At 40.2% G+C, this 27,879-nt stretch overlaps 1 protein-coding gene across 7 annotated transcripts in view; it reads right to left on the reverse strand.

Annotated features, from left to right (window-relative positions):
- The window catches only part of mlxip (MLX interacting protein), a 97,431-nt gene that overhangs the window by 41,431 nt on the left and 28,121 nt on the right, over positions 1-27,879 (reverse strand). For 3 of the 7 annotated variants that reach the window (XM_030363279.1, XM_030363278.1, XM_030363283.1), the window contains exons 2-5: positions 9,853-9,959; positions 2,342-2,427; positions 1,815-1,904; positions 1,679-1,720 (exon numbers count right to left, since the gene is read on the reverse strand). In XM_030363279.1, the coding sequence (XP_030219139.1) occupies positions 1,679-1,720; positions 1,815-1,904; positions 2,342-2,427; positions 9,853-9,959 (325 nt within the window). Of the gene's footprint in view, positions 1-1,678; positions 1,721-1,814; positions 1,905-2,341; positions 2,428-9,366; positions 9,383-9,852; positions 9,960-27,879 lie in introns of those variants that run through there. The other 4 variants (XM_030363282.1, XM_030363281.1, XM_030363284.1 and 1 more) reach the window with 3 other exon arrangements.

Consider the following 27,879-nt stretch of genomic DNA (forward strand, 5'->3'; position numbering starts at 1 on the left):
CGTGAGGGAGATTTCCATGAGTTCCCCGAATGCTGGTGAGAGATACGTCATTGGAAGTCTACGGGCTCGCGGAATTCGCAAAAAATGTAAAAGAGACAGAAATAATTGTATTCCATGATTTCCATCATTCATTAATGGGTCAATTAAGTTGCCCCAGTTAAATTGCTCAACTGTTATGTCGTATCGTGGGCGACATGGAATGCCAAGTCTGGCTGTAGGTGGAACCGGAGGAAGGCAGTTTTCTTGAGTATTTCTAGGCCTAGTTCTAAAATTACACAATCTACTGAAACAAAAACATATTGACTGCAAAAAAACAACAGTCTCTCCATCAGGTCCTTCCCTAGAGCGAACCATGGACAACATAGAATTTAATATAATGGTGTGGTCATTAAGCTCTCTAAAACATCTCTCGTCTCCCGGGTCTTGCTGTAGGCTTTCAACGCAGCGCAGCACCCTATTTAGAAAATATACGATTTGATCGCGATTGCCAATTACAAATAAAGCCTCCAGACTGATCAAAATAATTAAAAGTTGCACCTTCATATTCATATTCAATAACACAAAAAACCTGAAATGTCAGTCACGCTCTTCACCGTTGGCTTAGATTGGCTGAAATGTCACGCTCTTCACCGTTAGGCTTAGAAACCGGCACTCTTTGTTCTCGCCTTCCGGTTTAAATGCCGACCTTGACCTTGGAATTTCATGCACGTACCGAATGTAAGAGTATGAAACACTCTTACATTCACTATTGAAACGCTCTCACCGTCACTACTGAAATTACTGTTATGAATACTACATGTGAAATGCTTGCACATCCTCATGTAAGAGCATACATACATATAACTGAAAAACGTATTCATACATTTGAAACATTTATACTAATATGTGCTTGCATGAGTGTTTCAGATAGATACGTATAAATGTTTCACTTGTATGAATGTAAGCATTTCATATGTATGTGTATATGCCACAGAGGTATGTATGTATGCGTGTGTGTTTCTCATATGTATGTGTAAGTGTTTCAGAAGAGTATGTATGTATGTGTGAGTGTTTCATAGGTATGTGTGTGAGAGTGTCTCATTTAGTTATGTCCTAAACGGCCCCTCATACAATACAAATATTTAAGTGCACTTGTAAAGTGTCCCTAAATGTACGTGTACTTTACTTATTATAGGCAATCAATTTGGTAATTGGAAAGCCATAGCAACATTTACAAGGCATATAGCACTAAATGTAAATGAAGACTAGTGACTCAGTGAGGTATTAAAAGATCCCAGGGCGCTTATCGCAAAGAGTAGGGGTTTCCCCGGTGTCCTGGCCCAACCAGGCTTAATCAATCTGGCCCCCTAATCATCCTCCTGTATAGTTGGCTGACACATTAATTCCCTCACTCTCCACCTCAAGCTGGTGTGTGGTGAGCGTTCTGGTGCAGATTTACTGCCGTGCATCATCCAAGTGGGTGCTACACACTGGTGGTGGTTAGTTCCCCCTTCAATGTAAAAGCGTCTTTGAGTGTCTAGAATAGCGCTACATGAATTCAATCCATTATTATTATTATTAAGAATTTAGAATAGCGTGCAAAACACATTTGGTCCAACCAAATGTGATTTTGATTTGATTTTGACGGCTCTTTTGTCACAGTGCATTGCAATAACAATATATGAAAGAACTAACATACCTGTAGCAGGCTGGATAGATCATCATCCTTGTGCTTCTGTAACTGAAAAAAAACATACAGATTACAAAAATATGTAACATCTATTTCAATCAATCATGTTAGTCGGTTTTGCACATTTCAACTTTTAATACCCTACCCTCTTCTTAAAGTATGTTCTCCACTTGTGATACTCCCTTATCACGATTTCTATTCTTCTTTTCCAGTAATTTCCCTCTGTGGCAATTGCCTAAGAAACACAAATGAAATGGTTGGCAAACGAACGGACCAAGGTGCTAAGAATAATCCTTGTGTTTGGCCCATGGTGGCCAACTTTCAGAATAGCACCTGTATCCTTAATGTCAGGTTATTTTGCAGGGTGCTGTGTAATGCCACGGACATTTTGCATAGCAAACAAATGGCTGATTGGTTGCTGATTAAAAGTATTCCGAAATCTCTATGTGTATTCGGTCTGGAAAAACTTAAAAAGGAGCCTCTTAGGTGGCAGACTCTGCTGTGGCCTCAGTGTTTTTTATGTTTATCTAGAGACGTTCCGGAGCCAAATTGTGTTTTAGAAATAACAAAATTTCAAAATATTTATGCACATTTTCATCATTAAAGTCATGGTTGACGTCAAAGAATGGTGGGAGACCTGCTTTATGGTGATGCTAAGCTCCTCCTCCTCACCATTGATGGACGATGGACCTCAGATTCCACGTTCCCATCCAGCGGAGTGACGAAATGACACACCGGATTTTCCCTTTTCTCCACATCTTGAATCACAAATTATAGCAATATTTACAAACAAAATGCATTCTTACAATTGCATTACAGTAGAATATAGGACTGTTTAAGGAGATAGCATAGAAATAATTAATCATAAGTAGAAAATGCATTTCCTACAGAAAATGCGGTGAGGGATGAGGTGCAAAGTGAGGTTCAAGATATGTTTCAATAAAGCCTGATTGTTTAAGACGTAAAGAAATGCGGACTGGCTTAAATCAAGTGAAAATATTTGAATAGAGTTCAAAAGTCTAAATGGAGTAAACAATGTAAACATGTATACCATTCAAAAAATTCTAATAGTTGGAAGCACACAAAGTGTAAGAGTTAAACAATTAGCTGCGATAAAGTTTGAACTAATTTGAAAAAAGTATAAATTACATTGAAACACTGTTTAGATATTAGCGGTGTAACGATGCACGTATTTGTACCGAACCGTTATGGTACAGGCACTTCTGGGTGGTTACAGAGGTAGACCGCGGTGCGTAAATGTGGCGTACATAGCGTTAATATGGCGAATGTAAAGGCTTGTTTTGCGATGCAGAATTTAAAACTTGAAGTCGGAGTTCCCCCCGGACCGTTTAGTCAAAGTATACTACAACGACTCCGTAATCCGATTCCGTAACTACTAGGGGTGTAACGGTATAGGTATTTGTATCGAACCGTCACGGTACAGGCACTTCGTTGCGGTTACAGAGGTGTACCGCGATGCGTAATTGTGGCGTACGTAGCGTTAATATGGCGAATGTAAAGGCTTGTTTTGCGATGCGGAATTTAGAACTTGAATTAGGAGTTCCCCCCGGACCGTTTAGCCAAAGTAAACTACTCCGACTCCGTAACTACGGAGACCTCTCAGCAGCTCTCTGTCGGGATGTCGGATACTCAATGCTATTTGCTGCCCGATCTATCTTATATGTTGACTACAAACCATGTAAGCAGTGTTGAAAATAAACTTCCAAAGCTTTTCAAATCTTATTTGGTGTTTTATTTGTCCTTAAGGTGCAAAGTCAAACCGGAGAAGTGATTCCGGAAATGATTTTGTTAGGACCAATCACAGCCCTTGCCATCTCCGTTGGGTCGACCAATAGGTCCATGGCGTCGATGGATAGTTAAAAAATATTGGATGCGCACGTAAGCTACTCTGTGTCTAGGTACAGCACTTTAACATGCACACGCTAGGGATGGGCAACGATCGTCGAATAATCAAATAGTCAGTCACGTAGAATATCGAATAATGAATGTGACCATCACTATTTATTACACGGCTCTTCTCAATGCTGTTGAACGCTCCGTTCACTTGCATGGGCCTTCACAACTTCAGGTGGTGAATAATTGTTTGATAATTCACCGTTGCTAAGCATATAATGACCGCTGTCAAGGAAAGTGGATTTTTCCTTTTTTTTTCTGTCGTATCACGCATTTAGTCCGGCAAATCATCAACCCCAGCGTCCTCGGTTGCTAAGCGACGTCAACGTCTTTGGCTGACTTTTTCTCTGCTGATCAACACTACGAATGCTGGTAACAAATTTTGAAAAGACACACCGTTTGAAGTTATTGACGTGTCTAGTTCACAGTCATGCAGGCTGTGTTCAGTAAAATAAATAAATAAATAGCAATCTGTTTTCAGTGCATGTAGGTCTATCTGCCTAAGCCCAGGTTGAAATAATTTTGACGTTGAATGTTGATGGGGCAATTGTTGAAATAAACAGATTGAATTCATACAATTCAACTCTCCGTGTCATTGTGTGTTCGTGTATCCGAGGTGCGTGCGTGGGGGATTCTTGATTGACCGATTTACGAATATTATTCGAATACTTCTCAGCGAATATCGAATAGTATTTTTGCCAGAAATGCACATCCCTAGCACAGGCATTTGAAAAGGCAACATCCAGGGGTTAGTATCACCGTTGCTGTGAAAGAAAAACGAGCTGTGCAAACCCAGCTCGTTTTTTCCCCCCTGTCTGGGAATTCAGAAATGCATAACCAAGATTATTGGCGTTTTCATTTCTGCTGATCTACGGCCATTCTCTGTTGTTGACAAACAAGCAGTTTTTTTTAATTTTCCCCTTAACTATGAACTGTACCGTCCTGTACCGTACCATGACTTCAAAACCAAGGTACGTACCGAACCATTGCTTTTGTGCACCGTTACACCCCTATTAGATATAAATCTTAAGTAGGTTGATTTGTTAAATGTTTGAACGAACGTTAACGGTAAGAAATTTACCAAGTTACGAATTTTGAGGTAGTTTAAATTAGAATGGGCGGAGGACATTGACTACCATTTTAAAATTATATTTTAAAAGTTAATATATATATATTTTTTTAAGAATTAGAATGGCAGCATGCAATTCCAAGCTTATATGAACATCTTAAAAGTGAAACATTTTGTAAGAAGTCAGGTCAAAGAATGTGTAGAGAATAAGAAAGAAAGAAAGAAAGAAAAGAACAAAAATAATTATTTCATGCAAAAAATGCGTTTGAACACAACGACGGCTGAATGAAAAGCACAACGCATTGCTGAATAATGCAGAAATATAAAATGTATTGAACTGAAGATTCTTAAAGGTCAAATGTATTGCACTGCACAAGGGCTGAATGATTAATCAAATTCAAACCATAATCGCAATGTAATATAATGCGATTTTACAAATCACAAAGGCTGCGATAAAAAGTGTTTGTTGTAATATTACACAATCTAACCAATCAGAGGGTCGAAATCGGAAACACCCGGCACGTGGGGTTCAAGTATACGCGATAGAGATGCACCGAAAAATAATTAATCGCTTGGCCGAATACCGAAACCGAAACCGAAAATGACGGTTCCGTTTAAAGTTGTCAAAACACTATTTTTAAATATTGCTTAAATCTACTGCTTACAATAAATGTTAAGACATGTTTTTCAAGGAAAAATGTTTATTTGAAATCTTCAAATGTTGGAGAAAAACATCACCCTGAATTTGTATTGCGGTTTTGAGAACAATTGAGCCCCCCCCCCCCCCCCCAACCCCCTCTGTCCTTTCCTTTCATCTTCTTTTCTACCCTTTTCATCTCTCTACCCCCCTCTTTTTTCTTAAACTTGGCTTCACAATATTAACTGTTTTTTGTCTTTATCAAGTGTAAAGTCTCTGTAAATTGATTTCTAAACAACAACAATAATTACAACACATTTCAAAAGCCTTCCAACACAAACAAATGCATAAACATGCAATATAACAAATTATCAGTGTCCTAAGCATATGTCCTAACCCTATTTTATATTACTGGGAAAACAAGTTTTCACCAAAATCTCAATTCTTATTTTTTTTTTACTGCTGCATTTGAACGCATCAATCATATTACTGAGCCAACCTGAACACATCACATTTGACACTGTTTGTGACCATTGGTTAGTTTTTTTTTTTAAGCTAGCTAGCTCTATATCCTGCCGATTTTAACATGGATTTAAAAACTCCATTACTATTTTTAACTGACGGGACTTTCTACACCGTCCGGTTGTGTGATTACTACAGCTGCTTTGAATGACTGTTGATGCACGCGGTGCCGACTCCGAGCCCGTCGGCACAACGTCTGCACTCTGCAGCAGCAGTAGCTGACAGAGTTTTCGGTTGGACTAGACGGATACTGAGTTGAAGGAGTTTTTTTAACCCAAAGACAGTGAAGGTACAACCCTTTTATGTAGGCCTACAGTCCAGTTTTAAGATATGACCAAAATACAAGCTGTGGTCGCTCACACTAAAGCTCGCTGTGCGCGTGCATGAACCGTGAACCAACCTGTCGGCGGCTGGCTGTAAACAGTGCTGCGCCTATGAGTAACTTATTAATCGCGCGACACAACGAATCAACGACCAAATTTGTTGCCAACGCATTTAGTAATCGATTTCTATCGATTTTATCGATTCGTTGTTGCAGCCCTAGATTGAGCTACATTAAATAGATACAATATAAGGAACCAGTCAGTTGGAAATAACATAATCAGATATAGGAGTGAATGTATATTTTAAAACATATTTAAGTAATCAATAACCACACAACCATATTCTCCATCTTGGAGAAGCCTGTTTGTGCCGGTGCATGTTTCTTGCTCATCAATCTTCCCGTGAAACTTTGAATGTATCGTTCAGGCTACAAACGATGCCATATTCTATCTGCTTAAGAATGAACTCTGTGATCCGTGCTTAAGGAGAGATTTAGCTGAACAAATTACTCTCTCCGCCGCTTCAATTAACCTTTTCACTAGTTTACGAACGTTAGATTAAACATTCCCGCGGTTCATGGCGAGATAAACAAAACAACTATAAAAAGCCTATAAAAAGCTAGAGGGGGTGGCGTAATTGTTACATTTTACTATTTTGAGATCGTATAGGTGGCCTGTGCTCCTTGCTTGTGTAATCAGACAAGATTGTATAATTTTGCGTCAACACCACTTTCGGCCTCCGATTCGGCCACTCATTTGGCTTTCGGCCGAAAGCCGAATGTGTCTTTTTTTGCGTTTTCGGCCGAATTTTTTCGGTTGCCGAATTTTCGGTGCACCTCTAATACGCGACACTACCCTCCACTCACGTGACATGCAAGTGAGAACAGTAGATGAACGAAACAACTTGCCCCCCTACGCTTTGATTGGTTGATATTGACATAAAAAAACAACTGCGAAAAACCCGAGCACCAGTGCGTCAAGTAGGCCGAATCGGAACGGACTCAGGACGTTTCTTTATTGTCTCGGACTGATTCATAGGGAGAGATATGATGCCCCTCAACACGGGGACCATAGTGGTCCATACCTTTGGTAAAGTCACTGGATAAACGGTACTGCACGCCATCCCGTACATTTTTTTGGCCAGGCTGCCATACAGGAGCTATTCAAAACATGTAGGCAGATAGGTTTTCGCTACTACCGTTGACATGTGGTCAAGTGGTAGAGTCACAAATGTTCTTTTAGATTTCTGCACTTTAGTTTGTGTGATTTGTTACTGTTACCTGCTGGATATCAGCAAGATTCTTCATTTTTTTTCTTTTACAATTCAATAGTTAAATAAAGAAGTTATATCAATTCATGCATGAACGAAACAACTTGCCCCCCTACGCTTTGATTGGTTGATATTGACATAAAAAAAAAACGGAGAAAAACCCGACCACCAGTGCGTCAAGTAGGCCGAATCGGAACGGACTCAGGACGTTTCTTTATTGTCTCGGACTGATTCATAGGGAGAGATATGATGCCCCTCAACACGGGGACCATAGTTGTCCATACCTTTGGTAAAGTCACTGGTTAAACGGTACTGCACGCCATCCCGTACATTTTTTTGGCCAGGCTGCCATACAGGAGCTATTCAAAACATGTAGGCAGATAGGTTTTCGCTACTACCGTTGACATGTGGTCAAGTGGTAGAGTCACAAATGTTCTTTTAGATTTCTGCACTTTAGTTTGTGTGATTTGTTACTGTTACCTGCTGGAAATCAGCAAGATTCTTCATTTTTTTCTTTTACAATTCAATAGTTAAATAAAGATGTTATATCAATTCATGCATCAATTAATCTCAACACATAAGCATGGCCTACAAGAAAGCAGTTTATATGTTGACTGATTCCAAAGTTGTGTTGGTCATACTACATAATTTATTATTGCTTGTGTTTAGTGAATAATACAGAAGATAAAGGCACTTTAAATAGAAAATCAATCGAAATTGCGCAATCGCAATTTCGATTTCAAAATCTATTTTTTTCCCCAAATCGTTAAGCCCTACGCTGCAAAGATGAAAAATCTGGAAGCTGAAATGTATTGCAATGCACTGCTGAAAAACCTGGAAGCTGAAATGTATTGTAATGCACTGCTGAAAAATCTGGAAGCTGAAATGTATTGCAGTGCGCTGATATAGACAAAAAAAAAGGGGCGGAAGAAGAAGAATAAAGATTTTAACAGTATGAATTATTATATTGTGATGCTAATAATGATAATTATTAATATGAATGCTAATAGAGTATTCATACTAATAAAGATTTCAATATCTAGGGTGTGAATGCTGATACAGCATTATTATTGTGAATGGTAATACAGCATTCACACAAATAAAGATTTCAATATCAAGAGTGTGACTGCTGATACAGCATTCACAATTCACAATTCACAGAATTCACACTAATAAAGCCTAAGAATAACAGCACTTCTTGCAGCACTCACCTAATTAAAGTGTAATTCTGGCGAAAATTTATACCAGGGTCTTTGTTTTGGCATGTATACCCATCAAATAGGCCCTCCAGATACTTCTGGAGTCCACAAGTCGATTACCTGCTGCTACCCTAAATAATATAATAGAGGAGCCCACTAATTTAACTTACAATCTCCCCTCTTGATACTTGACTGTTTTCAATTTGTTTGCGTCTCTATTATATTATTTACGGTAGCAGGTAATTGACTTGTGTGGACTTCCTGGAAACATGGACCTACCGGTAAGGCACAGACTTGGAAAACATTTTTTAATAAACTCCCGGTACGCTAACTAAATTGTTGATGCTTCGTTTTATGCGTAGGGACCCTAATCATGCTACTGCAGAGGTTTGGTGCAATTTTAGCAATATTATTTGTTAAAAAGTGCAGATTTAGAAGCGTTTCCGGTGCCCCAAACCAATAACATGGAAGACAAACATTGCGCCGGGCAAAATCTTTACTTGATTTTCAATGAAAAAAATATCTGGAGGGCTTATTTGATGGGTATACATGCCAAAACAAAGACCCTGGGACTCAACTCATCAGCTCCAAAACCTAATTTCATTTTTAATGAATATATATAATATTTGTTTCAAAAATGCCTTCAATCTACCTACTGAGGATGAAATTGCATAAACATATAGGGTAGCTGTGCTTATTTTGAGGTAAATTCTTAAGTATAAAGTTCAAAGCAATCCATCCAGAGATGAGGTTTAACACTTACATTGCATATACCAGGCTCTCCAGATTGGATTGTTTAAACAAATCTTGTCTCTCCATAGCAGATGGGAGGGACAAGAGTGTGTGTGTGTGTGTGTGCGCGCGCGCGCATGTTTAGCAACTTCGGCTGCAGTTGATGAAAAAATTATATTTAAATTCAAAAAAAATAATCTGTATAGCATTTTCAATATTACAATTTGTTAACTTGTATCGGTCAGATTCATTTTCACTCCAAAAATGTTAATGATGCATATGGTTATTATTTACAAAAAAACGTGGCTTCTTAGAACTACATTGTAAACATATCAAAACCTTGTGACAGTACTATAGGCTTGTTCACCAGGCAGGCAGAAGGACAGAGTTCCTCCGAGGTCAATATACTAGATGAATCAGTTTAAACAACTTGAAATCCAATGAAATTGTATTTTGAGGCAAATTCGTAAGCAGAAAATTCAAAGCAATCCAACCAGAGATGAGGTTCAACACTTACATTGCATATACCAGGCTCTCCATATTGCATTGTTTAAACGAATCTTGTCCCTCCAAAGCAGTTTCAGACCTTTGAAGTTTTTCCACTTTGGTGACACCAACTTTCCACTGAAAAGTACAAGAAAAAGATCACAAAATAAAGAAAATCATTTTCAAATAATTACCCACAACGATAAAGATGTGTTCACCAATGTGTGCTTCAAGTTCGATGTTTTTGAAGAGGCTCTATAGGTATCTCAGGATGTACAAGAAGGTTGCCTTTTCGATTGAAAATGACTAAATTGACAAATGAATAAATCCTTTAGCATAAACCAATAATAATAAATCTTTCTACATGTATATATCAGTAGCAGAGTATGTATCAGCCAGCCAAGCATTATTATTGGGTGTCAAGAAGGGAAGCTGGGAGACAAGACAACCTATTGTTTTTGTACGTTTTCCTATTATTATTATCCTTATTATCCTAGAGTCCTAGAATAGAGTCTGGTACGGAAGCTGTACCGCTCAAGACCAGGCCAACCTACAGAGGGTGGTGCGCTCAGCTGAGCGGACTATCAGAGCGTCCCTACCCAACGTGAAGGACATCTACCACAAGAGGGTGGAGTCGAGGGCAAAAAACATCAGGAGGGATGACACACACCCCAATGCCAGCCTCTTCACCCTGCTGCCGTCGGGTAGACGCCTACGAAGCCTTAACTCAAGGACTGAGAGACTTAAGAGAAGTTTTTATCCACAGGCAGTGAGACACTTGAATTCAAATTTTTAATTCAACACCTTATTTTTAAATTTGATTTTATTTACATTTTTTATTTTATCTATGTAAATTAACTAATTTATTTTATTTTATATTTTTATTTATTTTTGCACAGTGTGGAGCATTGACCCTTTAACATTTCACTTCAATTTATTGTATGTGACAAATAAAAACACTTGAACTTGAATCCGGGTTGGAGTCCCAGAGAAAGTGCCAAGATCCTTTAAGTCGGTTTGGAGTCCCGACGTGGGTACCAGAGAGACCGTTGATGTGATATTAAATACATTGCACTTTCTATTTTACTAATTTCTTTGCATATGTTTTCTTTTACTTACTAAAATTCCTTTTTAACTTTCCCTTTATTTTTCTATTTTTACCAGAAAGATAGATGATCTGATACCAGAGAGAAAGGATAAGGGTTTGAGACCCAAGTTCTGTCTGGGTTAGAGTCCTAGAACCTGGGTTGGAGTCCTAGAACCTGGGTTGGAGTCCCAGAGAAAGGACCAAGTTCCTTAGGTTGGGTTGGAATCCCAGAGAAAGACCCAAGTTCTGTCTGGGTTAGAGTCCCGACGTCTGTCTGGGTTGGAGTCCCAGAATAAGGCCTTTGGTTCGTGGTTAGAGTTCCGACGTGTGTCTGGGTTAGAGTCTTAAAATCTGGGTTAGAGTCTTAGAATAGAGTCCTAGCCTAGAAAAGATATTGACTAGAATCCGGGTTGGAGTCCCAGTTAAAGTACCAAGTTCCTTTATGTCGGGTTGGAGTCCCGACGTGGGTACCAGAGGGACTGTTGATCTGATCTTAAATACATTGCACTTTCTATTTTACTAATTTCTTTGCATATGTTTTCTTTTACTTATCTATTATTTTATTTTATTGTATGACAATGTTTACATGTGAAGCACTTTGAATCTGTCTTGTGTATGAAAAGTGATATATAAATAAAGTTGCCTTGCCTTGCCTTCAGAGTCTATCGCAGCTCATAGAACGCCTTGGTGAACAGTTGTGAAATTTGGCACACTGGTTCAGGACAGTCCCATTAGCATGAAGCAAATTTGAGGTAGCTCATCAGCTCTAGCGCCACCAACAGGTCAAAGTTGGACATGCATTCATGTTTCTAACTTTCGACCCATTCATCCAATATTATCAAACATGGTAGTTGTCCAATCATCGTGAATCTTGGCAGACATAATCATCAGACCATGCTTGATAAAACTTATCGGACCGATTTATCAAATTCAAAACCATTTGGCCGGGACAGCCAATCAAATATGACCGCGAAGCCGCCAAATAGGAAGTTAGCCAATATCTCAGCAGCCCTTTGACATATCATAATCAAATTTAGTACATAGATCCATGACGTCATCATGGAGACACTCAATGAATTGGTGACCATAGACCTCTAGGGGGCGCTATAATTAATGAAGACGTGTTTTAACTCCTCACTCTTCACATGAGTATATTTCAAACTTATTTTCAATGACTGGTGATACTGTCAGAACTCTTCAGATAGCTAATAAATTATTTCCCATAGCAACATGATAATTTGGCCGCCATGTTGAAAGTTTTCAAATTCAATATAACATATCCACAGGCCACAAATTATGTCCAATTATCATGAAACTTGCCATATATGATCTTCAGAACAAGTTGAACAAATGTGTGAAACGGCTTTCTCAAATTCAAAAACGTTTGGCCGTGACAGCCAATCTAACTTTACAGCAAAGCCGCCAAACAGGAAGTAAGCCTCTTCTCAGCATCTCTTTAACATTGTCAGTAAAATGATATCTAATCATATGCATTTTATCATGGTCATCATATACTGTGTTATATAAAACTGATAACATATCAATCATATTAAATCATCATGTAAATCTGACATACATTATACATTCAGAAAACTACTACACTACGTTAGTTGCGCTGAACAGCGCTCTTTAAAGGGTAGACACTGCACTCGTGTGGTGACAAGCGGTACTTAAAGTATAAAACAACAATGACTATATATACCATTCCGCCCTCTAGGTGGGGTCATTTTTCCATTTGGTAAACATTGACGCTTACTCGCATAATGCTGTTGTTCATTCCACCAGCTGTCGTTTTTACAAATTATTGAGACGGTGATCATGTAGCCACCCAGCCAATTACTGTGTGTCCAGCAGAATTAGTTTATTGAGTCCTATTCTGCTTGACACCCACATTGCTGCTAGCTATATATATATTTCTTCTTTGTGCATAGTTACATTTTTGAAAAACCTAAAAAGATTAAGAGAACAATTTTAAAATACTACAGGTAACCTTGACCAGCACTGCCAGAATTCCAACTGCGAGCCGCATCAGGGGCAGTGTTTCCCCCACGTTCACACAGCAGCGGCGCGCCGCCGCTGCTGAATTTTCTCCGCCGCTGCAATAAAAATCCTTCTCCTAATCTTTTTTTTTTTTTGTTACGTAGCTCCTTTTAGAAAATGTACAGCGCGTAACGTCAATTGCGCAGCACGCGGCACATCGTCACGTAACCAACATCAAAGAAGAATAATACACAGCGAGTGTGGCAGTTGTTGGCAGTAGGCTACTTTACACGGTTGCAAAGTTACATTGATTCTAGCAGAAGCGAGTGAGGCGGAAGATCGAAGAAAGAAGGAAAGAGCGAGACAGACAGAGAGAGAGACAGAGAGAGAGAGAAAGTAAGTTGCTAAAATGTGTCGCTACATGACCACCAGTGTTAAAAACCCTCTGAGCCCAATCATTTTATTGCATCTATAAACCGCAACCTCCGTGCCGTTTTTCCTCTAGTATTGTGTGTGTGTGTGTGTGTAGGCCTATGTGTGTATGTGCGTGTTGTTGCTCTTTTTGGGATCACTCATAGCCTTTACAGGAGCTTATATCCAGTCAGGAATTTATAGCCTAGGTATTTTCGGGAACTTTGAAAAATGAATCCATACTGTTAGATCCGATGTTGTTCTTTATTGCCATATAAAATCTGTTTTCATCGCGTATCTTAGTTAGGGATTTATGCTAATCGCCTGTAAGCATGTGTTCATTAGCATCTGGCGACTTGTTTGAGAGTCAGCATCAATGGCCCCCCCACCACCAAATTCCCCTACAGAAGAGCCCTGGAGCTCTTCTTTAAAAAGCCCAGGAGAATTAAATGCTCCCAGGCTGGATGTAGCCTTTGTGGATGAGCAAAAACTTCACAGTTCTCCGTCTGTTGTCTTCTTTGTCCTCATCCTCCTGTCGCTCTCTTGTCCTCTTCCCCTGACTCTCACTGTCTCACAAAGGAGCTGAGCTCACCTGAGGTCTATTTGTAGTGCTAAGGCTCACACTGATTGGTATTAAATTAGCTTTATTTTTTATTTTTCATGTGTGTGAGTCTGTGTTCTTTTCAAATTTTAGTTAGGTTTATAATTTAAAAAGATGTGTTTTGCCCATTGTTGCAGGAGATTTCATTTTTGAACAAAGTGTCTTATGTAAAAAACAGTTATGCTTTGGGCATAGCAACCATGTTTAGTGTTTAAGCATTAGGCAAAAATCTGTAAATAAATTGTGCAAATTATATTTGCGTTGTGGCATTTTTTGTTTAAATATTACTATACAAAAATATAAAAATCTGTAAATGAAGACACAAAAGGCAAAGTTACAACACCAATAATCCCATCTACAGTAATACACAGGACTGTTTGAATAGGATTTAAGTGCATATTCTCCTCTCAAAGTGCAACAGATTCATGCATTCCAATGTAAAGGGTACAAAAAGATTTCGGCCGGGGGGGCATGCCCCCGGACTCCCCTAGAGGGTTCGGGATCACACCCCCGCTGCTGAAAAAAATCCTGCGGGAAACACTGAGGGGGGTAAACAACGCATCAAGGTTGAGACGTTGAACCCAATATTTGGTTGTGTTTGTTTGTCATATCTTTGGAAGGAATGATGAACGTTGCATGGGAGTTGGGTACCATGGGAACGAGATAGCTCATAAAAGCTTGCACAGGCAGTATTGTGGGAAGGCATGTCACTTGTGTTCTCACAGGTTTGAGTTAATATATTATGCTAGGGAGGAATTCAACGGGGAAAGTAACTAAGGAAATGTTACATTCCTCTAGGGTAGAAAATTCCACTTCCTACCAGTACAGCAGTTCATACTGCTGTACTGCAGTATGAACTGCAGTACAGCAGTTCATACTGCTGTACTGCAGTATCAACACCATCAATACAAATACCTAATTGTTAATGTACAACAATAAAACACACCACTCCACCAGTAGTCAAAGTAGCTCAACAGCAGGACTGTAGGGCTGCTCGATTATGAAAAAAAAAAAAATCTGTAACACTTTATAATAAGGTGTCATAATAAATAGCAAACTAGTCATTACCCTTTGTTAATATTTGTTAATTGTTACTAAAATATCTATTTGGCACAAGTTAATCGTTTTTTCATCATTAATTAAATATTAGTGGTTTGCATAACCCTAACCCAACCCTAACACACGACCCCAACCCTAACCCTAACACACGGCCCTAACCCTAGCGCACGGCCCTAACCCTCACCCTTACCATAACACTGGGATTCCACCGGACGCGTTACGGCCGCGTTACGGCTGCGACTTCTGCCCTGCGTGCATTTCCACTGGGCGAGTTACGGTAGCGCAGCGGCAGCCGTATTCATGCAATATCACGCGATAATCCTAAACCTAATGTACTCACCTTCCACTCCCAAAACTACTGCAATTAAATGCCGCGCTTTGACCTTCCGGCCATTGTCCTTATAAAAAGGATGATTGGGTACATAAATGACTTCATGTTGCTGAACTTCGACAATGAGTCTCTCGTCATCCATGTTGCCGACCCTATGAGACTCTTTGATTGATTGTTTGCTGACATGGTGCCACCGGTCACATGAGCCGAGTATTGTGTTTTATTTGAAAATTGACCGGATGCTCTATTGCTTTGACTTTTTCACTTCCTGCCCTGCTCGATCTGCTCTGTTGAAATTGACGCGGTTCAGCAACGGCTTGCGGCAAAAATAGAAATGCTACGGAATGATAGCGCTACGGCGCGGCGAGCCGCTCCTGGGACGCTGCTGAGACGTTCTGCAAACGCGCCCGGTGAAAATGGTCTCATTGATTAGAGTGGAACCTATCTGCTGCGGTGACCGCGGCCAAGACGTGCCGCAGCCGTAACGCGTGCGGTGGAATCGGACCGTAACAGTCCGCAACACACCGCCCTAACTCTAACACACGACCCTTATCCTAATCAGCGACACTCTGTGGTCAGTGAAAAAAAAAGATTACTTGTGCAAAATAGATATTTTAGTAACAATTAACAAATAATAACAAAGGCTTAGGAAATGACTAGTTTGCAATTTATTATGGCAACTTTTATTCTTTTTTTTCTCTTTCTTTATTATTCTCTACAAACTTTGGGACCTATCTCCTTCCTAAATCTTTCACCTAGAGCACATATGTCAATCTCAAGGCCCGCGGGCCAAAAGCGCCCCTCCGCGACTTTTAATCAGGCCCGCCAATAAATTCTGACAATCAATCTAATGTGGCCCGTGCGCTGCGGTTAAAATTTACGTCCTTGACAATACAACATTGAAGCACAGGAGGCGCTGCAGCGCTCCGCTGCCATGCTCCACTCCCGCTCTACACTACTGCGCTCCACTCTCACGCAGAGACAATACAAACAACGTAAATGCTATCTGCCTTTCCAAAGGTAGCTAGCTAGCATAAACAATGGCCCGAAAAAGGAAAGTGGACAATGAATAGATAGATAGAATAGATAGAATATCGACAATATCAAGAAAGATGGGAAACAGAATATTTATTTTGTGAATAAAAAAAATGTGTCTCGTATGTCAAGAGTCATTGTCAGTTTTCAAAGAGTATAACCTTCGGAGGCATTTCGAAACGAAGTGTCACACGGCTACTAGCCAAAACGAAAAAATAACTTCACACGGTGTGTCTTTTTACCATTCGTAGTGTTGATCAGCAAAGAAATAGTTCCCCAAAGACGTTGATGTCGCTTAGCAACCGAATACGCTTGGGTTGATAAGTTACCAGACTATTTGCGGAGTAGTATGAATGACGTGAATCCGAGGCAAAAAGTCCACTTTCCTTGACAGCGGTCATATATATGCTTATGCCCCTTTTCCACCGGCGGGTATGCTTCGGACCCAGCACGCCTCAGCCCAGTAGTCAGGGTGTGGTATAGCCCAGCTCAGTTACGGGCTCACATTTCCATCGCCGACAATACCCTTATGGTAGGTCGGGGTTTAAGCAGGATGGCGATAGCCGTGGCAGCTATGTAAACATCGTGACCTCACAGTGTAGCAACGGTGAATCTTCAAACATAATTCAACGCTGAATGTTGTGTAGGGCCCATGCAAGTGAACGGAGCGTTCCACGGCATTGAGAAGAGCCATGCAATAATAGCCTTTATTACACGGCTCTTCTCAATGCCGTGGAACGCTCCGTTCACTTGCATGGGCTCTTCACAACTTCCTAGTGAGGGATGCTGTTGAAATGTTGCCCTCTGGGAGGCGCTACAGGGCAATCAGATCAAAAACAATCAGGCTAAAAAACAGTTTCTACCCCAGAGCTGTTATTTCTCTAAATACTGCAATTATAAATTATTGCATTATCATACCAATCTAACCTTTAAAATTGGCTTACATTTGTAAATATATATATTTTTCTTTGAATTATTTTACATTCTATATCAAACATACATCCTATATATATATATTTTTTTTTTTTAAATAACCCTTTTCTCATTTTATTTTTCTTTTAAAAAAAAAAGCACTTATTTTGAGAGCTTCTAACCCAATTTCATTGCACTTTGTGCAATGACAATAAAGAGATTCTGATTCTGATATTCACAGTAGGGATGGGCCGATAGTTGATTCTATCGACTATCGACGATAGATGGATTCCATCGTCGATCGTCTCAAGTAGCCGATAAAAAGGCGATAATTATATTTTAATAATTTCTTTTTAATAATTTTGTTTTTATTATATATTTTTTAAAAGAGCTGTGGTAGCTATTTTTTCAACTTAAAAAGCCCCGCAAATTGTAATTGAAATTAACTGGCACCGGTGGAAAACATACTATGTAGCGCTTACCTGCCGTATTCACTCACTGCTGCGAGAGGGGAGGGGCTCGAAACCTACCGGTCTGCTCGCACGGCGAAATGACATCACACCCCGCTGCACCATTTCCGGGTCACAGCTGTGGTACATGAGCTGTGTTCGAAATCGTTCCCTATTCTCTCACTCACTATTCCCTATAGTGTTCATGATATAGTGCACTACATAGGGAACGTACAAACGAGAATTCGGACACTACGCTGAACATTTCTAAACGTAATTTGCGTCAGTAAATGCGCTGGGTATTTGTGTGACGCAGACAGATGCGCCCAGATTGTGTAAACAAACCGGGCACTCTAGAGGAAAGCTGGAGGTTGTATTGATGTTGAATGTTACATTTCCTTGAACAAAGTTTTTCTTATTAATTTTGAATGTTTCATTTTCTTGTTAAATCCCAAATAAATTGTTGATATTTCTAAACGAAAGCCGGAGACTCCATCATTAAATGTAGTCGTTTCGCCGCTTGCGGTTATTGAGCTTCTTCTTCTTCTCCTCCGGAAAAACACGACTGCATTGCATTGTGGTATATGGGAGTAACACGTAGGGAACATCATATGTACACTCACATTTTGGGTATTTTAAGTGCACTATATAGGGCATGAAATTAACCAGTGAGAATTCGAACAACACTACAAAATAGCGAGCACCCTATATCGTGCACTATATCCGTGATAGGGAACGATTTCGAACACAGCTATGAGCTGTGTGTCATCAGCGTGTGTCATCATGACAGCGCCGCCGGCGCCGATTCATCGAAACTTAAATCAGCGGAGGCTCACGACTCACGCTGGTCCAAGGGGAAGACCATCGTATTTGTTTTTAGGAAAATATTTCAAAAATAAAAACGTGATTTTTTTCAAAGTGATAAATTATTATAAATAATTAATGTTATAAGATTATTATAAAGATGACCCCCCCCCCGATAGTATCGACTATCGGCGATCGCTAGGGGGCGCTATCGGACGATGGAAGCTTGTAGACGATTGCCCAACCCTAATTCACAGAGAGGCAGGGCAATAAACAGTTTGATATGCCCGGCTCGTGGACGGCTTACCGATAACCTTCCAAGAGCCAGGCATATCAAACTGTTTATTGCCCTGCCTTGGAGTTTATTCTACTTCTTGCTTGCCAACGTAATAAAAAAATTCAAATACTTTAGTAATTATGCTTTTTCTTATTCGTATTGCATGCTTATTAAATGTATACTCTGAGTTCATCTCCCTCAAAAAGTAGTCCCCTTTAATTACCATCGATCAAACGTGGTTTGGACACCTCGAAGGGCATTATAAACCATAGTCACTTGCCAAAGAAAATAAATTAAGTTTTATGATCCAAATATAAAGTTTTTCACAAGCCATAATTTAGTTTCCCTAGTAACGCCTCAGGGTTTGACCAATACCAGGGTTTATACAGAAATTCTTAAGTTGAATTTACTACCTTTTAATACCATTTTTGATACCTTCACCATCTTTTTTAATACCAGCACGACTTCAAGAGAGAGACCATAGGAGTTGGATTAATCAAGATGTCTTTAAACAAGAGTTTTTGTGTCCAGTGTTGAAGTTAAGTTATAAATACCTCGTTAATATTGTTATTACAGTGTTAAGGTTTTGCATGAAATAGTACCGCGTAGTACTGTGGCACACTAGCCGCGGTAACATGGACACTTCTGATCCGATTCGATTTCTAATCGGAATACATCCTGCAATCCGAATGTACTGTATATAGGCCTATTACAAAAGTGGTAAGCTTACGTTCGTATATCTCTCGCACACAACCGTTGTGTTGGTCTGGACTTATATGATATATGTAAGGGATAATGTTATAGCACAGAACGCAGGTCATTATCGGGTAAATAAGCCAGGGCGAACCGGGCCGCGATGCGAAGCGGAGGTGTCTTGCTTCGCCCTGAAGGGTATTCTTTTCGATAATGACCGGCGACGTTCTATACATTATTACACGGCTCCTTGCCAAAACAGCAGAGAAATAGTCCACCAAAGACGTTGACTTCGCTTAGAAACCGGACACGCTGGGGTTGATAAGTTACCAGACTGACGGAGTGAGAAGTAAGATGTGAATCAGGCAAAAAATCCACTTTCCTTGACAGTGGTCAAGTTCGGTATGCATAAAAGTACCGACTGACCAATTGCGAAATACAGCAGCTGCTGATACCATCTCTCTAAGTTAAAAAGTAGCAGAACCCACCCCAAACCAATCGGAATATACATATCGACTATAGCGGACTACACCAATTCTTCTATTCCACATGGAATTGTATTCCGATCAGAGAATTGTATTCCGATTGAGCCGTATATATGATAATTTTTATTCCGATTGAGCTGTTCTTCCACTTCTAATCGGATCAGAAGTGTCCATGTAAACGCGGCTGTCTACCGGTCACACGGTAACGTCAAAATCCATACCGTAGCGCAAATTCACACCAGTGTACTTTCTATAGAGGGATTATCAGTCTACGTCGCTCCCCGCTCTACAAGCCTGTCATATGCAGAAAGAGACGAGACACAATCAAGTCTTGTTGTGCGGTTGGTTGCACAAACTGTTTTAATTAGACTGATTATCCCATTTATTCTACTTCTTGCTTGCCAACATAATAAAACAATTCAAATACTTCACTGATAATTTTTTTTCTTATTCGTATTGCATGCTTATTAAATGTATACTGTTTGAGTTAATCTCCCAAAAAGTAGTCCCCTTTAATTACGATCGGTCAAACAGGTTTTTGACACCTCGAAGGGCATTATCGCCCTTATACCGGTCACTTGCCAAAGAAAAGGAATTAAGATCATTCATTTATATTTTCATGCGTTATACAATCCAAATATAAAGTTTTTCACATAAATAGGACGGACCTTAGCTACTATTTGGGAGGTATTTTAGTCTGCTGAGCTAGAGAGCTAACGTTATATTTATAATTCGTCCCAGCCTTTATACCACAGATACTATAGGGTCTGTAGCATATAACCGCGTTTTCTGATTACAGTTTAATGTAACAGTAAGCTGACAACATTGCTAATCAACACCGCAACTGCAAATTAACCACACGGAGATAACCGTGGCAACCGGTCAAACAAATGTTCTTTTTGCGATCATTCTTTAACACTAGAAACGCCGGGCCATTTTTACTTACTACTAGCGCCGCAAGAGGGGTCAAATGACCCCTAAGTCATTTGAATGAGAGGCTGTGCATTTGCACATAATGATCACTAGGTGGCGCCAATGAGCTATTACCGCGCAAGCGCCACATGTGTGTGTGTCACAAGCCTAGTCCTCACGATTTTGTCATAAATGTACATATATGAAGTACAAACAGCCTATATTTTCACTAAGGGTTTAAGATTATATTATGCAAATAAAGTCATTAAATTAATTGAGATATGCCTATATTGTTATTGTGGATATTTTATCAAAATCACTCCATTCCATCAACCTTAAGAACCAGCAGTTGGCTGAGTGGTTTAGCATCTGCCCTGCAATACGGGCGACCTGAGTTCGCGTCCTGGGTACGTCATTTAATTGTTGCCGTTGGCTTATTTTTGTAATTTCCTTTATATCAGAGAAATTAGGCTTAACAATTTACTTTTATGTAATAAATATGTCTTACAGTATCCCTATAACCCAAATATAACTTGCAAAAACTCATGGTAAAGTTAATGTTAATATTAATGTTACTGATAAGCCTTTGTCACAATGACAAAGACACTGCATGGGAAATTGCAGCCACATAAATTCCATTCAGGTGAGTTTCGCAGCAGGCAGCCAAGAAACTCACCACTAACCACTTCTGTAGAGAAAAAATACTATGTCAATTTAGAATATTCAAAGAAATGGAAAATAAGTGACATGAAAAGTTCTTTTTTATTTCTCCAGTATTCCTTCCTAAAACACTGATTCGGTGGGGATTGAACCCCGGACGAACGGGTGTTAGAATAATTTGCGTCTCTCTCGTAGATTGCACCATCTTTCAACGTCTTTGTTTAATACAACTGCATCACCTTCTCTCTCACATTTCACTTTATCAAGTTAGAGGTCAACTGCTCATGATCATATCGCTGCGTTATCTCTGTGGAGATAACGCAGCGATATGATTGCTGGAACAGCGGAGCCGTCGCATTTACAACAGAATGTAACCCAATAAACCACCAGTGTGTGCAGGGTCCGGGAGGGTAAATTGGGGTTCTAGCTCACACACGGAAATATAAAAATGTGCTGCTCCAAATAAGCAACAAAGTCAGTAACGTGTCAACTGTGTTGTCCGTATTGTTCTACTAAGCGGACGCTTGATGGTGACGTATTACGACGTGATGACGAGCCTACCTTGGCCAGGCCACAGTTGCGATTGCCTAGTGTGAATACAGGCCAGAGCAGAGAACAATAGGGGCCAGTTGAGCACGGTTAGGTGTGAAAACGGCCAACGGCCAGATGGCGTGAAATCGGCCTTGTGGCCTTACTTATCTATTAAAATGCAAATGTGCTGGCTGGGGGAGGGGAGGTGTGACGGAGAGAGAGCGATTGAGAAAGCAGTGAAAACAGACCATTTAGCATATAGTTTCCAGGCAACTTCTTCTCATGAGGCAGGAGCTGACCACACAAACATGATACTTTTAAGACTAAGCCACACACAAATTGTCAAATATATTAAAGAATTACAAATCATTATTATTCGCCAGTATTCCTTCCTAAAACACCCGAAACGCAACGCAAATTCGATGTGAACATGTTTCAGGCTCTAATAAAATCCCGGACAATTTTGAAATTCCGCCCGGACACACTTTTAGGTCTCAAAAAGAGGACATGTCGGAACCTCTGGTCACCCTACTGTACGGGGAACCCACTTGAATCCTACCTGTTCTACTGTTATATAAAAAATAGCGGCGCAACTTGGTGGGCGTTATAGGCTGCTATCAAATGCAAATTGTTGATAATTAAGTACCCTAGCATAGACAATAGACACTGTGGGTGTGGCTGTTATGATAATTGTATTCCCTGAGACACAAAGAGCTATAAATTAGTCGAGCAGTCTGTGTCTCTGGAATTCATCCATTTTTTACAATGCATCCTGGAGGCAGAGGCAGACGGAGGCACTGGACGCCAGAGCAATTATTGGCCGAGTTACCGAGTATTTCAGAGGGGGAATCTGATGGAGAAGCAGAAGTACTGGCATGTTCAGAATCAGTTCAGAATCAGAACCTGAGGCGACCACATCCATGGAAGAGACATCACCATCCATGCAAGAGAAAGCACGAGATGTTACCATATGGATTGAACAACCTCCTGGCCGTTCGAGAGGCAGAGCAACAGAGGCCAATGTCATGAGAGAACCTCCAGGGCCCACACCTCGCGCCAAGGAAAATATCACAGATCCACTGAGCAGTTTACTCTGTTTGCTTGACAAGGAAATGTGGGAACAGATTCTAAAGTATACTCAGGCCGAAGCTGACCGAAACAATGCTGATATGTTCAATGCGACAATGGACCAACTAAAAGCATTTGTGGGTCTCATTTATTTGAGAGGTATTGCCGGCGGGAAAAGCCAGAAACTGTAGGACTTCTGGTCTGCTGAAATGGGAAATCCGGTTTTCAAGGAAACAATGTCTCGCCAGAATTTCAGAGATATCATGTGCTATCTGCGCTTTGAGGACAAGGGCACAAGGGCTGCCCGCCTTCTGGAGGACAAATTTGCCATGATATCAGAGACAATTGATCGATTTGTGAAAAACAGCACTACTTCTTACATGCCTGGGGAGAACATAACAGTTGATGAACAATTGTTCCCCACCAAGGCGCGCTGTCGTTTCACACAGTACATGGCAAGTAAACCGGATAAATTTGGTATAAAATTCTGGGTAGCCGCGGATGTTGAAACCAAATACATGTTGAATGCCCATCCCTATCTAGGGAAAGACAACAGTAGGCCACCTGGACAGCGCTTATCAGACAATGTTGTGCTTCGTCTGATGGAGCCATTCCTGGAGAAAGGAAGAAATGTAACGACAGATTATTTCTTTACCTCGTTACCACTGGCAAACACTCTTTTGGCGCACAGAACCACCATTGTTGGCACAATGAATAGAATAAGACGAGAGATGCCCCCGTGTACAAAGGCACAGATGGAAAGATTCTCCTCCAAGGTGCTGAGGGCTGGGGAAGCCACACTCACCATTTACCAAGGAAAACCACGCAAAAACGTCAGCCTCCTCAGCACAATGCACCAGACAGTTTCAATTGACAATGGCCCCAAGAAAATGCCCGAAACTGTTTCTTACTACAACAGCACTAAATATGGAGTTGATGTCAAGCCCAGACCAGATGGCAAGCTTGTATTCACTAAAGGGAGGGACCAGGCGTTGGCCTGTAGCTGTGTTCTACAACATCCTAGACCTGGCTGCAATCAATGCACACATTCTGTACAAACAGTGCATGGACGTCAACATGACCAGGAAGAGATTTATTCTGGAGCTTGTGAAACAGCTGTGTGCGCCTCATAGAAGCGACTTCTGATTGAAACTCCTTCCCCACCTATCAAAAGGAAAAAGTGTCAAGTCGCCAGATGTACTGGGAACAAAACTAGTGACGTCTGTGAGTCATGTAGGCGACTTGTCTGTGGGAAATGCACTCAGCCTGCTAAGATAATCTGCTGTGAATGTTGAGACTCCTGTCCCGAAAGACATTTATTTTTCATCCTAGTTCCTAGTTCATTCTAAGTCAGCCGTATTTTTTGTTTTTCTTTTTTACTGACTTACTGAATGTCAATGTACTCTATACTAATAAACTAAAATACACTAATTTAAAACCCAAGTCATTTGGTTATTTGCAGTGTTGGGCAGTAACGCATTACAAAAGTAATGCATTACTGTAATGCATAGAGCTGGGACAACTAGTCGACGTAGTCGACTTCAAAAATTCGTCGCCATGAATAATTTGCGCCGACACGTCACCCCCCCGCACTAATTTTTTTTGAAGCCCCGTTCTAAACAGCCTACTAGATGAACCCTCACTCCAGTCCAGTGGTAGCGGTAAATATGCACCAGAACGCTAGTCGCCAATCGTTTGAAACGGCTCACTCATTGTTTAATAAAAAAAATACTATTTCATTCATCCAAGTGTAATGATTTGTTATTCTTTAATATATTTGATAATTTGTGTATGGCTTAGTCTTAAAAGTATCATGTTTGTGTGGTCAGCTCCTGCCTCATGAGAAGAAGTTGCCTGGAAACTATGCTAAATGGTCTGTTTTCACTGCTTTCTCAATCGCTCTCTCTCTGTCACACCTCCCCTCCCCCAGCCACTACATTTGCATTTGAATAGATAAGTATGGCCACGAAGCCGATTTCAGGCCATCTGGCCATGGCCGTTGGCCGTTTTCACACCTAACCGTGCTCAACTGGCCCCTATTGTTCTCTGGCCAGTATTCACACTAGGCAATCTGTGGCCTGGCCACTCTAGGCTCTTGTACATACCACACAAACATGATACTTTTAAGACTAAGCCATACACAAATTATCAAATATATTAAAGAATAACAAATTATTACGCTCGGATGAATGAAATAGTATTTTTTTGTCATCACGTCGTAATACGTCACCATCAAGCTTCCGCTTAGTAGAACAACACAGACAACACAGTTGACACGTTACTGACTTTGTTGCTTATTTGGAGCAGCACATTTTTATATTTCCGCGTGTGAGCTAGAACCCCAATTTACCCTCCCGGACCCTGCACACACTGGTGGTTTATTGGGTTTCATTCTGTTGTAAATGCGACGGCTCCGCTGTTCCAGGGGTGGGGGGAACAGCGGATCTCCACAGAGATAACGCAGCAATATGATCATGAGCAGTTGACTTCTAACTTGATAAAGTTTAATGTAAGAGAGAAGGTGATGCAGTCATATTAAACAAAGACGTTGAAAGATGGTGCGATCTACGAGAGACGCAAATTATTCTAACACCAGTTCGTCCACGTGTTTTAGGAAGGAATACTAGAGAAGTAAAAAAAAACTTTTCATGTCATTTATTTTCCATTTCTTTGAATATTCCAAATTGACTGACCATAGTATTTTTTCTCAACAAAAGTGGTCAGTGGTGAGTTTCTTGGCTGCCTGCCGCGAAACTCACCTGAATGGAATTTATGTGGCTGCAATTTTCCATGCAGTGTCTTTGTCATTGTGACAAAGGCTTATCAGTAACATTAATATTAACATTAACTTTACCATGAATTTTTGCAAGGTATATTTGGGTTATATGGATATTGTAAGACATATTTATTATCTAAAAAGTAAATTGTTAGGCCTAATTTCTCTGATATAAAGGAAATTACAAAAATAAGCCAACTGCAAGAATTAAATGACGTACCCAGGACGCGAACTCGGGTCGCCCGTATTGGGGGGTAGATCCTAAACCACTCAGCCAACTGCTGGTTTGCAAATTTGATGTAATACATGGCATTTGATGTCTCAGCCACACCCACAGTGTCTATTGTCTATGCTAGGGTACTTACATATCTATTCATTCAAAAATAATGTAACAATTTGCATTTGATAGTAGCAAATTATCTATTGCAATAGTTAGAACAGTGTGTCCACTAATTTTTATATCCTTCTATATTTTTAGATCCTTTTATTTATTTTTTTATTTTTTAATTATATGAATAAAATAAAAAATATATAAACTTTGATTTATAATTTTTTTAATGTCACGCAATCAACCCACACTACTCTCGCGGTCGACCAGTCGATCGCGGTCGACGTATTGGCCACGTCTGTCTGTGTATCTACCTATAGATATCAATCTTATTCACTTCAGAATGTCCCCTTGCGACCTCTGCTGACAAAGAAAGAGCATTGCATCCTTGGAAAAAAAACAATTACATAGGAACTAGGGCTGTAACGATACACAAATTCACGATTCGGTTTGTAACACGATTTTTGACCCACGGTTCGATACATCCCACGATTCTTTTAAATTTAAAAAGCATTTTATTTAAACAACACTTAAATACCAATTATCTTAATGTAACATTTAATAACAAATAATTTGGAACACTGAACAGATTTGAACCGAAAGAATACTATTAAAGTATAGCTAAATTAATAAAGAAATAACCAAAGATTGCAGTTGGAGGATGCTTTTTGCTGGTAGGCATAATAGGGCCCCTTTAACTGTTTGGTTGGTTTATTCAAATATCCTTATTAGCGCTTCTTATTAGGCTATGTAGCTTAAATAATGACATAATCAGGCCGTATAGAATGCAACATGTTTAATAGCCTAACTTTCAATAGATGGGGAAAAACATGAACGTTGCAATAACGAGGCATAGTGTTACGAGTAGCATATGTGTATGCGCGAGAATGGCAGTGTGCGTATGCGTGTGTGAGTGACGTCAGCGAGTGAGTGGACGAGCGAGGAGAGCGAGCGGTAGCGCGTGTGTCTAGTGAAGAAGCAAACGAGTCCGGTAGAATAAAGTACCCATCCTGTCAATAATCGGTGGCCGCTTCATTCCGACCTATAAGCAGACAAACTGCCAGTCAAATCACACAAAACAATAGAGACAGGATCACACAGGCAATTTTTTTCGCGCTTGGCCCACTCTGGATAAATGTCGTTCATATCACATATGAGGACTTCAACGGCTGTGGAGAAATGCAATCCTCCGTAGCCACGGAGAGCTGTGATCACAGAGAGGGCATCTCGTCACATATTTACGGCATCGATAGGAGGGGGCGCTGTCAGCAGACTATTATTTAGACAAATTATTAGTAATTTTCAATCGGACAATTTCACCGAAGAGTTAGAAAGGGCATATCGCGCTTCTGCCTTCTCACACCGCGAGACAGGTTCGTGGCTTTGAGTGTCGCGATTTTCGGTTTGATACGCGTATCGTTACAGCCCTAATAGGAACACCTAAAAAAATGCTCTATAATGGCTTTCCCGGTCTGAAAAAAAAAAAATGTTTACACAGGGTGGTACAACAGACATTTAGGAAAAGTCAAGAAAGTAGGGATTTGGAACGTGATCGAGTGCAAGGATTAGCGATGCACCGAAATGAAAATTTGTGGCCGAAACCGAAACCGAAAAATAATTAATCGCTTGGCCGAATACCGAAACCGAAAATGACGGTTC

Source organism: Gadus morhua, chromosome 8 (assembly GCF_902167405.1).
Source record: "Gadus morhua chromosome 8, gadMor3.0, whole genome shotgun sequence".
Classification (NCBI taxonomy): domain Eukaryota; kingdom Metazoa; phylum Chordata; class Actinopteri; order Gadiformes; family Gadidae; genus Gadus; species Gadus morhua.